General features: G+C 46.2%; 1 protein-coding gene across 2 annotated transcripts in view; it reads right to left on the bottom strand.

Annotated features, from left to right (window-relative positions):
- Window positions 1-12,247, bottom strand: part of PTN (pleiotrophin) — an 88,079-nt gene extending 75,832 nt beyond the window's left edge. The window contains exon 1 of one of the 2 annotated variants that reach the window (XM_087820998.1): window positions 11,985-12,247. Coding sequence is in view for 1 of the 2 variants with exons in the window: in XM_016221958.2 (XP_016077444.1) it covers window positions 10,745-10,830 (86 nt within the window). In the remaining variant the exon portion in view is untranslated. Of the gene's footprint in view, window positions 1-10,744; window positions 10,873-11,984 lie in introns of those variants that run through there. The other variant, XM_016221958.2, reaches the window with a different exon arrangement.
- Between the last annotated feature and the right edge of the window lie 1,168 nt (window positions 12,248-13,415).

Below are 13,415 nucleotides of genomic sequence, written 5' to 3'. Positions count from 1 at the left end.
GGCTAGCTGCTAATCAAAGCCAGAGACTCTCATACACAAACAAACAGGGCATTGTGGCCTCCCCCAGGGCTGGAACGCAGGAGCCCAACAAACAATTTAGTCAGGTGATAGCAGGCTGGACGAACAGACAGAGCATCGCCCGGACACCCTCCTGCCTAAGCTCCCCCAACCCCTTCTTCAGCACAGGCCTAACAACAGCATTCTCTGTGCAAGAGAGGGTATATCGCTGGGCACTGGCCAGGGGAAGAAGGGGGTGCTGAACCAGAATAGCTTCAGACACTCACTGGGCCCTTGTCCTGGAACAAGGGGATGGAGGCAGAAGAGCATGTTTAAGAGCTTTATGGCTAGAAATAAACGCCAGTTCTCTCTCTCTCACTAGCTTGTGATTCTGGACAAGTTACTTAACTATTCTGAGACCCAGCTTCCTCACTTTTAAACTAGGAATTAAAATCATCTTTATCTCATAGGGTTGTTGGGGAGCATTTAACCCACCATTTTTAGAAAGCACTCAATAGATATTAGATAGTGTTATTAAAGTTCATGAATGTTGCTCAGAAAAGGAAAAGGAGAGGAAGCAATAAAAAAAGAAAGCCAAGTCTTCAGCTTCTAGAAGTAGCGATGGCGAGAGATGGAGGCTACTCACTGGCCCTGGAAGTTCCTAGGAACTTCAGAACAACGGAGATGCTGGCAGGTCCTGAACCTGACTTATTGCCATGTGTCCCCAGAGCACATCAAGGAAAGCTAGGAATGCCAATGGCCAGCATGAAGCCTGGATACAAGGTGTCTTCATACAATAAATAGCAGAAGGCAGGACTCCGGGTGTCTGAACACTGATAGGAGAAATATCCATCACTATAAAAGATGGGGAAGAAAAGAAAAGCTGGAGATGCCAAAGAAAACAGCTGCTCATGTCACAACATTTGGCTTGGTCAGCCAGTTAAAATAGTAAATCTTTCCAGGGATGGAGGCAAGGAGGGTGAGGGAAAGAGTAGAAACTAGGTAAAAAGTTATCCTAATTCTGTGCAAGAGCAAACATGAATTGAGCACCTACTGTGTGCCAGTTGTTATCTGGGCAGTGGTAAAGTGAAAGAACTAGAAACAATTACCCAGCAGTACAGTAGGAACAATGAGATCTGTAGCAAGATACATGGCCACTGGACCTCAGAATTAAAATAGTGACTTCCTTTCCATGCAAAGGACCCAAGATCCAAGATGATTTAACAACTGAAGTGTCTTTATTTGGAGACCTCCGATTCTGAGGCAGGAGCTCTTCACTAGACAACTGCTACTGTTTTGTGTTCAAAACAGCTCTTCCCCTGAGAAGAGCAAGGAGCCAGCGTTGCTCCACACAGCCGAGCTCACTTCATGGCATTGTTATACCAAGAGGCATCTAGGGCCCAGGAGATCTGGAAAGCAAATGAGACAAACCCACCCCAGAGAAGTCTCCTAACAAACGCCACCAGAGCCAAAGGACCCAAAGTTCATCCACAGGGAAGGAAGCCTCAACCCTATCTAAGACGAGTTCCTCTCCCCAAGCACAGGGCTTCTATCAGATTTTTGGATGTTTTCTAAAGTCTCAGTTCACCTGTACTACTGTTTCGTTCGTCTTCTTGGTCTTGCTGCCTTTGAAGCTGACCTCTTGCAAGAGAACATCACCGGATGAGTCGTTAGAAACCCACAGTTAGTTTGCTTTTAGAAAATGTGGATCTAGTTAGAGAGAAATTGGTAGAAATCCACCTCTACCCACTTATTCCTGCTGAATTGCTTTTGATCTATTGCTCCAAACCAAATTCCTTTATGACAGCCTTGAGGTGCATCTTCAGATCCCCAGATATCACACATCAGAGAGCAAACTCTGTGATCCCCAATCATGAGACTCAAACAGCTATTTAAAAAGGCTCAGAACCAGATAGGCTCAAGTTGGTGGGAACTCCGATGCTGGCCTAGAGGATAACAGCTATTAACTTTCTTCATCCCTCCTCTACAAACAGGAATGCAGTCGTCAAACCCAGATTTGATCGGACTCGCTTTAAAGCAGAGCCAATTTGTACACTAGTGGTTCCAGCAAATAAATAATTCCCCAAACGGTTCCAAGCCCTGGAGAGACATGAATCAAAGAGGTCTGCTGCTCCCACAGTTTCCCACCTGGAGTGCCTTGGGCCCACCCCTCTCAGCCCAGAACAGCTCAGAGGGTCCCCAGGCTCCTGGGACCTGCTAAGGAGCTTAGGTTGGACCTGGATGGGATCAGGCAGCTGTGGCTTCCCGGGGGGGGCTTTCACCCCATGACATGTATCTGGAAGGGTCCTCAAGGCTAAGAATGGAAGATGGTGTTTACTCAGCTTGACCTTCAGCTGGCACAGGCGAGGTTCCCCAGGATTATCTGTTCCCATCCAAACAGCACATCCGTCGCCCGGACAAAGATTTTTTGTTTGCTTCATGGGATTATGTTTGTTTGCATTTTTCTATTTCCAACATTTTTATGAGGCCTTAATATTAATTTACTAAGCTTTTACTTTAATGATTTACATTTACCCACGTCAAGCCAAATAAATTAACTTTCCATCTTAAGTGGTGCGTTTGGTAGGAAAAAAATGCGCATGTTAACATGTGTACAGCTATGAAACATATAGCTTGCATCAATTATAATGTTGACTTTAAAAGGACACAGTTATTGAAACTATTTTTGAAAGTTACATCAGAAAAACGAAAAGTATATCAGAACGTTAATAGCGGCGGTGCCTTTGTTGAGCGGGAGTATAAGTGAGTTTTTGCCTACTTTATAATTTTAAAAATTTGGTTATCTTGTACCAGAAACATAGATTTTTAGAATGAGATAAAATAATGGGCTTATATTTGTGTTTTCCTAATGGCAAACATAATAATGAAGAAACTCTTTTCATTATTAGTCACATAACTGAAGTTAACCTTTCACAAGTCTGACATGCACTGAGCGATACTGAGATTTCCGCATATTGCCAGAGAAATAGAATCTAATAGTTAAATGCATATTATAACCAAGAATAGAATATGGGGGAAAGGCTTTTTTTTACTGTTTAAAAATTTAAGTACCTACATCGGTCAGAATAATTTAATAAGCTACTTACTTTCTTTCCCATAGCCGCTTCAGGCTTCCTTACCTGAACCCCTTGCACTACATCTAAAAAATATAGTGCACACAGAAGGCAACATTTCTTTTTGTAGGAAATATGTTTTAGAGAACTAAATGGATCCTTGCCCAAGAGTCGCCAAAGCTGCAGGGTATTTTTTAATTTTAAGCCAAAGATCCAACTTGTAGTTTACCAGGGACACCCCATCTGGCCGGCTGGCAGACGCCCCGCGGAACCCCTCTGATGTCTCAGAGGTGATTCTCTGCCATGGGGAGCCGTGGTCCCACCACTAGGTTTAGAAAAGGCCTTATATTAGCAAATTCAGAATTTGAAAACACTGCTATAAAGTTTTGTATGGGCTCCAGTTGTTGAGCCCGAGTGAAGGTTTTCCATTACCTGAGCTTGCTACCCAGATAAGTTCCTTACTGATTAAATCTGGACTCGGGCAAAAAGCTCTGGCTCCTTCCCCAGAAGCCTGGTGCCCCCAGGGAGTGACACAGACAGATGACAGCTGCTCCACTCCCATCCGAGTTTGGGAGGGGGCAACCAAAGGGAGTAAGATGCTGAAACCCTAAACAAGAGGATGCTCTAGCATGAAGAAAACATGTTGCATTATACCCATTGCATATTAAGAATGAAGTTTCCCCAAACCTTCCACACTAGCTTTTAAGGCAAATGAAGAAAGAAGCATTTGGATCACTTAACACCCCCTCCAGCGAAGGGCTCTAGCAGAAGCACCCATAAAGAAGCCTGTGTCCCCGCCTTGCAAGGGGCCACTTAGCAGACATTTGGTCCTGTCCAAAACGCCCGCTGGGACATCTGATCCACCCTAAAAGGCCCTCGGTATTTGGTCCCTGACATGTGGCATTACCAGCTAGGTCACCAAGGCAAGAAGGGTTATTATTGGCAATACAGCAACAACACAATTACTGACTGGACCAATAAAACATGATAGTATTTATTATGTATTAATCCCGTAAACCAAAAGTATCAGTAAACATTATAGGCTATTTAAACCGAGGGACATTTTTAAGAGCGGACATTTTGGGCAAGACTAAATATTAAGGACCATTTGGCATGGACCAAATGTCTCCGTGGGCATTTTGGACAAAACCCAATGTCCTGCCAGGAAAGGGCTTTTTACTCTTAAAGGGCTTCAGTTGTGTCAACAGTAATTCAGATGGTGGCTGCAAATTTCTTTTACAAATAATCAAACGTCGTAAATTATTCAGACATGAAGATATAGGCGCAAGCAGCCTTTGCATATAGCAAGAAGTGTTACTGTCCGTGACCCTCACTGTCTTTATTAAGCTATGGATTTTAGGATTGGAGAGTTCTGATCTCTCTTCCATTCTCTCAAGTTTGTTGGACTAAACACAAGGGGTTGGCTACCCAAAGTGAGGTCCCCATGCCAGCAGAACTATCACCAGGGAGCCTGCTACAAATGCAGACTCTTGCCCCGGCCGGTGTGGCTCAGTTGGTTGGGCTTCATCCCATGCACCGAAAGGTCGCCGGTTCTATTCCTGGGCAGGGCACATACCCAGGTTGTGGGCCCGATCCCTGGTAGGGGGGCCTGCAAGAGGCAGCTGATCGATATTTTGCTCTCACATCCATGTTTCTCTCTCTCTCCCTCTAAAAATCAATAAAAATGTTTTGTTTTTAAAATAAATGCACACTCTTAAAAAACTGCAGGAGACCTCCTGAATCAGAATCTGTACCTTAGCAGGATCTCCGGGTGACTGATAGACACATCGAGGTGTGAGAGCCACAGGCATAGTATAAACAAGGTACTGCTCATCAACTGGAAAGACCTAAATTTAGTGACAATCACCAACTGAAAAATTTGGTATGTCTCCTTTACAACTCTTAGGAAGCACAGTAACATAATATTTTGTAAAATATCCTTTTCAGGACTGTCCACTCCCTTGTTTTTTTCACTGTGACTCAGATTTCCTTTTCTTCACATCTGGCACACACCTTTCCTCCTCCTCAAACTTACCTTCCAGCCTCTTAGACAGTCTCTGGGTGTCCTGAGAAGTTGACAACGACAAGCAGCAGAATTGAGGAAAGAGAAGGAGAGAGCTGGCCCCAGTGACTTCATTCACAATAGCCACGTTTAGTGTAACAGGCTACGGTTTATCAACACTGCATGGTCACAATTTACCTTTACCACCAACCTGTGCGGTGGGCTAAGCAGGTGATATCATCATTGCCAATGCCATGGTTATGGAAGATTTAGTGACATACTCCGCATCCCACACCAGACAAAAGTCGGAAATATGAAATAAATGCAGGTTCCTGCATCCAAACCTTGACCCTTAGTTTGTTAGAGAACCAGATGGGCATGAGACATGAAGCCAGCGGGGGAGGGGGAGCCAGGTGGACTTTCATCAAGTGTCTTGTCACCACGATCCTCCTCATCAAACACTCCCCAGCCATCAGACTCCAGAATCAATATTTCACATTCATTTCTAAATTAACACCTTGCTGATTGGCTATTTCAAGCCAGAACTCGCCCGGGAGGCCAGCTACTTTGGTCAGCAAAATGTTTAAAATTACTTAAATTAATGTAAGTGCAGACGTGAGTTCTCTCTCGAACAGTCAGCAATGTTAGGGCTCAGAAACATGTGTATACTCATGTCATGACCGGTCAGCAAGGTGTCAATCCAAGAAGGTAAGTACTAGTGATCTCATTTAGGAGGTAAGAAAATTGAAGAAAAGACCACTATATTTGCTGATGGTCACACATCTAGTAAGAAGAGTAGCTGTGGTTTCTACCTTGATTTTGCTGACCTTGAAGCTCAAATATTGGAATCTTAGGGCTAAAGGTTCTATTGCATCATCTGTGTCCTGGTGTCACATGTCCAGGCTCCTCAATTCCACCTCTCACATCAGAATCTCTGTGATGGGCCCCAGGCATCTGGAAGCTAAGACCTGACACTAGTTATTCTGATAAGCACTGAAGACAGGGAACCACTGCCCTAGGGCATTTGGGGTCTCACACTGTACATACACTGGAGTTTAGGTTGGATGTGAGAGGCAACTGGAACATAAAATTAATTAGCCAAAGAAAGAGATGGCCTTGTATCACAGAGGAGGAAAAAAATACCCAATCTAAGAATTTGAAGATCTGTGTTTACATGGCATTTAATGGACTCATTTTAACCTTTCTAAGCTTATGTGTCTCTATCAACTAAAAAAAAAATCTTGCTCAGCCTACCTATGTAGAATTGTTGCAAAAATATGAGAAAATAAGTGTGAAAAGTTCTGAAAAGCAAATGTTTTAGAGCCACGTTGGAGATATGGTGAAAATGCTCCCAGTGATCAGTCTTGTAAGCTTTAAGTTAAATGGTTTGTGAAAGAGGTAGGTCGGATTTCTCTTTCTATACTGAAGGAAGCACCAGTCGGAAACCAGGCAAGGTTTGGAGCCTTAAGGCAAAGGAAGTGGAGTAGGGTTAGGGAGCCACTCCAGAGAACCCGCAGCTATGGATGACCTTTGGAAAGAAGGGAATGAAGAAAGGAGAGCCGGACAGGCTGCTTCTCGAGGTGCGAGGCTGCAAATGGGGGCGCTCATGTTCAAACATGAAGTTGGCACCAGGTGATATTTAGGGGGATGAGGCACTGAGAACAGACAGTCAAGGTCACTGGAGCAGGAGGGGCAGAAACAATGGTATTCAGAGTCATTGACTTATGTTTTCATTCAAATGCCACACATTTTGGGGGCACTTCAAGGGTCCCATGGTAGATATTCCAGGGTTCTTGAGATGAATGAGTGAGAGTCACTGCCTTCAGGGGGGGTGTGGTGTGGGTCGGGCAGAGCCATGGTGATGGCCAAGAAAAGGGGTCAACACTGCTGGGAACTGAGGAGTTGAAGTCACTGGAAGGGGTGAGTAGAGGCTGAGAAGAAACGCGGGGGAGAGAATTAGGGCGCCACCTACAGGGGGATTTGCTGGGAAAACCTTCCCGGGCGCCTTCCACCTCCAGCTCCTTTAGTTTCGTCCAAAGTCCACATCTGAGGTTGGGGGACTTGTGTTCTTTCCCTCTGTGTCTATATTTTCACTGCAGAACAGTCATCTCATGTCTGGTATAAATTTCCCTGAAAAGAACCTCCAAGGCGAGGTGTCGCGCCTTTAAAATTATGTTTATTCTCAGTAACTCAGGCCGAATTCTTAAGATGTCACTTCCAATAATTGTTTTTCTGCTCTATTATGTGGCAAATGTGAAATGAAAACAGGAAGGAAAGGAGAGTTCACCTGCTCTCCCAGAATAAATGACATGAAAGCAACGAAAAGACAGTGATGCTTTTGAAATAAATATCATCACTCTCTCCATTTAGTCGCATGGGAGTTACTTTCCTTTTTATCGTAAAATTTTTTTTCATCTCTTTGTCACTGGAACGGCCTAGGACAAAACTCTTGTGTGTACATATTTTGCTCGAACTTGTCTTATTTAATTTGTGTTTTGATCTTATTAGTCACACACCACTGAGAGGCCCCACGCTGCTTAAAGGTGCATAGATTTATCTTCCTGTCCCCGGTCACACTACGTGACACGGAACAGGGCAGTCGATGCCTGCAGGTGTCTCTTAGGGGTAAGAGTAAACTAACAAGAGGCCCTAACTGCAGTCTCCTTCCCCAGTAGGATGGTGTTCAAATCATTCCCTTCGGTGTTCATTCAAAAAAACAATTAAAAACATGAGACCCAAACTAATAGAGGATGGAGAGACTTGAGAAACTCAGAAAGTCACGATCAGCAGTGAAGTATTTGGAGAGGGGGGAGGGAGAGAAAAGAAGGGAGAGGAAGAGGGATAGAGGGAGAAAACAAAAACATCTGGAAATGTCCAGGAGGTTAAGAAGGTGGGATTAGCAGCCCAGGGCTGTGTGCCAAGAAGAAAGAAGAAACGCAAAAGGCCATTGGTTTGATAAAATGATTGTGATTTTTAAAGTGTTTCTTTCAGAGGTGGGTGGGGGTGCGATGGATTTCCTTTGTTCGAGATGTCTTTTAAATAAATTTCCTATAAAGAATTTCCTAAGTTAGCACCACTTCCCAAATACAAAGTGTCTGCAACTGCAGAACTGTGAGCCCTAGAGAAAAGAAACTAGGACTTCAATGTTTCTTAAACATACCACACTGACCAGCACAAATGCGAGGCACCCTGCATCTATATAATAAATATTTTTATTATTAAACTGATTTGCCATTGTAGCAAGAAACATTGTACGGCTGAGTTGAGTGGTGTCAAGGTTGACTTCAGTCTAGCGGGCAAGGTTCAGCCTCCCATGCCTTCCAACAGAGGGGCACCCCCCCATACAGGTGTACGTCGGGGGAGCTATGCCATCACAGGTGGGGGGGGAATTAGGCGAGTGACGGCCAGGCTGCCAGGATAGGAGATGATAGCAAAAAAGGAGAGATGCGAACCAGGAGAGGAGGGACAGGGAAGCGAAAGAACTGGAAGGAGTGGAAACAGAGCTGGAGGTGCATAGAGCACGCCATTTGTGTTTAAATGATGTTTTGGGTTTCATTAAGTGCAATTCCTAGAATTAAGAGCTCAAATGTCAGTTACTATGACTCACTTCTTCAAGATTAATATACAGCAAGAGATTTTTTTGATTTTCATTTTTTACTAAGTATGGAGTTTAAGAATCGAAGGATTCTGCTTTTAGGAAACTCATGATGATGACCTTTTTTATTTGAAATGTCACTTTATCTAAACCTACTGTAAAGAAATGGTTCCAAAACAGAACCCAGTAGAAGAAATTTTTATTTCTCAGACAATTCAAGCATGAACTACTCACCGTGGTCCTTGCCTACCCTTAAGATACAGGGACTCGTGGTGTAAGTGATCTGCATAATCAGTCCATAATATTATCATAATGACAATGCCTCTGATAATGTTACATTACAGCCGCCTTTTGAAACCATAGAAAATTTAACTTCTCATTTACCAAATACTAAAGTAGGGAGCAACAAAGGGCTTGTTATATTTGACAATCTAGAAAGATCGTATGACACTTGGAAAACTGTGCCACATACAAGCCTGGCACGAAATACATGGAAAAATGACCCAGTGGATGGAAAGTAGGATTGGCCAGAAACACCAAAAATGGAAAACAACTTTCCAAAGGGCGCCCGTGACCCAAATTCCACTCCAGCCAGTTGACTCCAGATGGAAAAAAGCAGGCCCAGCTCAGAAAGAGAAGTCCACATCTGAGTATTGTTTTACCCCAGGACAATGGCACGGCCCTGTGCCAAGAGGAGGCAGAAGTTCTGATCATTCATTAAACAGCCGCCAGGGGAGACTGAGCATCGGAGCAATGCGGGCAGCCGGGGAGCTGACTCTCCGATGCTCCAGCGTGAACCACACCTTGAGGTGGGTGCAGGTGCCCTCAGGTGTGGACCGTGTTAGCTCACCGACCACCCTGGGTGGCCTCAGTGTGGACATTACCCTCAGGAGAGAAGTCAAGAACAACTCTCCTTATCACGGTGCGACCATATTAAAAAGCGTAAGTGTTGGGAGAACTGGGATTTCTCTCCTGAATTCTGACTTCTGGCCTTCAGTCTGCAGCTGACTTACTACATACACCATTTTGAGTAAGCCAAGGCAACTCAGTCTCCGCAGACAATTTCTGAAGAGTCACAAAAGCGCCACATGGCAAATAGGAATATGTTCCAAATGCATGTGAGAATCATTTAAATGAGAAAGAAAGAGTATCTTCAAAGGGGAAAAATTACTGAAAGTTAAAGTATTTCATTCCTAAGACTGATTTTATTGATAAAAGCAATGAAAGTATTTGGGAATCTTATTTCTATCAGGTTATTGCCAGTAATCGGGTTTTGTGAAAATGCAAACCAGGCCACTGGCTTTACTGGAGTAAAAAAAAAAAGCCCATTAAAAAAACAAGTGAGAATTGCAACATACTGCTATATGTAAAGACCAAATAAGGTATACATGGAAACTTTCAATAAATTAGTAAATTTATTACAACAAATATCAATATCATGGAAATCACAGAATTATGTATTATTATATAACAGATATGTTATACCATATATACCATTAAATACATAGTTCTTATTCTGTGTAATATCTCATTTAAAAGGTAGGTAATAAAGTTATACATTAATAGTAGTTTCCTTTCTCTCACAGCTCTAGTTTTGAAAATATAATGCAATTGTATCCACAAGTGAACAGCTAGAATACAGCACCTGGTGAGATACATATGACTTCAGGATGGCAATTCTTATAGAAGACTTTCACTAAATTAGGCAAAAAATGTCCTAAAGGGGGCCTGGGAACAGCAGGACAGAAAAGATGACCTTCTAAAGTTTTAAAGTTCAATTAGAGAACTCGAAGCACAAGGCGTCTTAAAGCACAGAATAAGGGCATTCGTTTATTTTTAAATAAAATAAGTTTAAAAAAAATATCATCCTCTAAGTGAGAGAGTACAAATACCAGCACTCTGAAATAACGCATGTCCCAAAGAAGGGAAAAGAGAGAACACCACTCTAATTTCCTTTGAATTTAACTGGATTATAAAAGTTTTTTTAACGATGTGCTCTTTAGAATGCATAATTAACTTAAAAAGGAGATGGAAAGCGCAAGCTTGATTGTCTGGGCTGGGGGACACTCCCATTACCTTGCAGTATCTCCACACATCCCCCTAAGATCAAGGGCTCCAAGGGGCTCCACCGCTTCTTGCCTGGGATCAGGAAGCTGCTTCATGATGTTATCAGTTCAAAAGCTCTTCTTGGAAGTTCCTGAACCTCCTCCCAGGCCCTTCCCTCACACACACACACACACACAGAGGCAAAATGCCTACTAAGATCAAAGATGCTCCCAGACGGGTACTGGGATGTCCCTCACATGGCTGAATTCTCCAGCCCCACCGCCACCCCTCCCCCACAGGCCACTCCTATGTGTTCAAGGTTTTCCCAAATTCCCAAAGCAGTGTGAACGGGGACAGGGGTGAGCCAGCCAGAGTGCAGTTCAACTCCGTGTGCGTTCCCGAGTGTGCATGTGTGTTAAGGCCAGGGGGGGTGTGCGTGTGTGTTAAGGACAAAGGTGTGCGTGTGTCAGTTTTATGCTCCCTGGGTTAAGTGGGGAAGGAGTTAAATACACGCCTCACTTTAAAATTACTTCGTTAACTTATTAGAAACATCAACTTGGAAGCGAGGACTGGGGCAAACTGGCAACACATCGCCCCCAGCTTTACGTGGGTGAGATAGGACGTCCCGGCGCGGGCAGTGATTCACACCAGCACTCCAAGGAGAGGTGGGGGAGAGGTGTGTCTTTTAAACTTCGGACCCAACCCTTTCCCGGAACCATCCCCGGGCGGCCGGAGGGGAGGGAGTGCGCGAAGCCAGCGAGAGGCGCCGGGTGTCGGCGGGCGCGGGCGCAGCAGCCCGCCCGCGGCCCCGGCCTCGCCGCTCCGCGCCGCCGCGCGCAGGTCCCCGGCGACAGAGAACGGGTGGCCAGGGGGGCCCGCCGGCCCGGGCTCCAGGCTGTCCCTCCCTCCGCAGCCGCAGCCGCAGCCGCACCTCCTCCGGCAGGTTCCACAAAGCGCGGAGCCCCCCGTGTCCCCCAGGGCGGCGGGGACGGTCCAAAGGCGCGCGTGACATTCGCTCGCCTTGCCCTAACCTCAGGGACCCCCGACTCTCCAGACCCGACCGCCCCCTCCCCCCGCTCTCGCCCCGAAGGCGCCTCGGTTTGCCTCCGGGGCACAGGAGTTTCCAAAGCCTCCCCAAGCAGGAAAGCCACCGAGGCAGCCCCTCCCCAATCTCTCCACCCTCAGGTGCCGGCGCCCCCGGAAAGGGGCAGGAGGCGAAGGAAACTCGCTCGGAGACCCCCGGGGGGACGGCGCGCCCCTCTGCACTTACTTGCAGTTGCAAACGTGCCGTCCGCGCTCAGGCTGCCTTTGTGGGAAGGGGCGAGGGGTGCTGCTCGGGCTCCGGGTACCGGGCGGCTGCTGCTCCCTCCTGGCCGGCGACCGACGCTCTGGGCTCGCTCCCCCTGGCTTCCCTCCGGGCTCTGCTCGGCTCCGAGGCTCCCTTGGCGGGATTTTCGGACTGGAAGGCGGGGAACCTGATCCTGCCTTGGACGCGATCCCGCCCCGACAGGGAGGGAGCGGAAGGAAGGGGGGCGGCGCGCGCGCGGGGGCGGGCCGGCGGGGAGGGGGAGCGCGCCTCCCCGGCGAGCCGATCGGGGAGCTTATTAAAGGCGGGGTTCTCGGGGGGCAGGCCCTCGCCGCGGGAGCCGGCTCGCCGACCCGACCCTGCAGGCCCGAGGTGGGGCGCGGCTTTGTTTGGGGCGCGGAGACGCGCACAGTGTTTCTTTTCCCAACTTTACGCACGACCTGTTCTCCAGGTGGCCGCGCACCCCGGCTCACCAACGAGGACATCTTAAGTGGGGCACGGAGGGCAGCTTAGGTTACGGTTCTGGCCCCAGTTTTGTGTGTGTGTTTTAATAATATTCAGAATGAAAAAGCAGCGTCTTCAAAACCAGCCCCTGGATCCTGCCCAGCCCGGAGGCCCGGCCTGCGCACCGCGCCTTTACCTGCAGCCGGGGCTCCTTCTGCAAAATGTGCGAGGTCCTTTCTCCGCGCTTGTCACTGAGAGTGACAGATGTCTGAGCTTTCCCAATTAAACGCCATCTTCCTTTAGGGGGCTCTTTCCTTTTTTGGCTTCCTTGGCGCCTTTCCTGACCTATTTAGTGGCATGCCTTTGACACCCAAGAATTTAGGGGATTCATCAATGTGGTTCAAATCCCAGGGATTGGAAAGCTCGGAGGCCGGGCTTCATGGCTTTCTGGAAAGTCCATTGTGTTCAAATGAAAGCTGCTAAGGTAATATCTCTAGGATGGTTTAGCACAGATGAATATTTATGATATAGACGAGATAAAAGTATTGTGTAAAATGATTCAGTATAAAAATAAATTTACCCCAGACGTTCTCAAAAGTGAAATTTTGAGATTCTCGGCCACTTCTCAGTTCTTCCTCGTTCATGGTCTTGCTCCTTTTACTTTCTCTCAGCTTATCATTTGATGGCGTCCACCCCAAAAGTGATTGCAAAATATACTTCCATTTCCCAAAAACCTGAGGTTGCATCCCTTCAATTCAATTTGAACATTGTCTTTTAAGTGCCTTATATAATCCTTAAAATTTACATTGACTTAGAACTATACCTAAATCCAAAAAAAAACCCCACAAAAACCAGAAATAGATTTGTAGCAAATACTTCTTAGGGACTCTGGACTCTTATGTTGAGGGAAATGTAGACAAATGGTCCCATGGAGGTGCCAGGTGGGGACAA

This window comes from Miniopterus natalensis, chromosome 10, assembly GCF_054644295.1.
Source record: "Miniopterus natalensis isolate mMinNat1 chromosome 10, mMinNat1.hap1, whole genome shotgun sequence".
In the NCBI taxonomy this organism is placed as follows: Eukaryota; Metazoa; Chordata; class Mammalia; order Chiroptera; family Miniopteridae; genus Miniopterus; species Miniopterus natalensis.
This window is presented reverse-complemented; position numbering and strand designations above follow the sequence as displayed.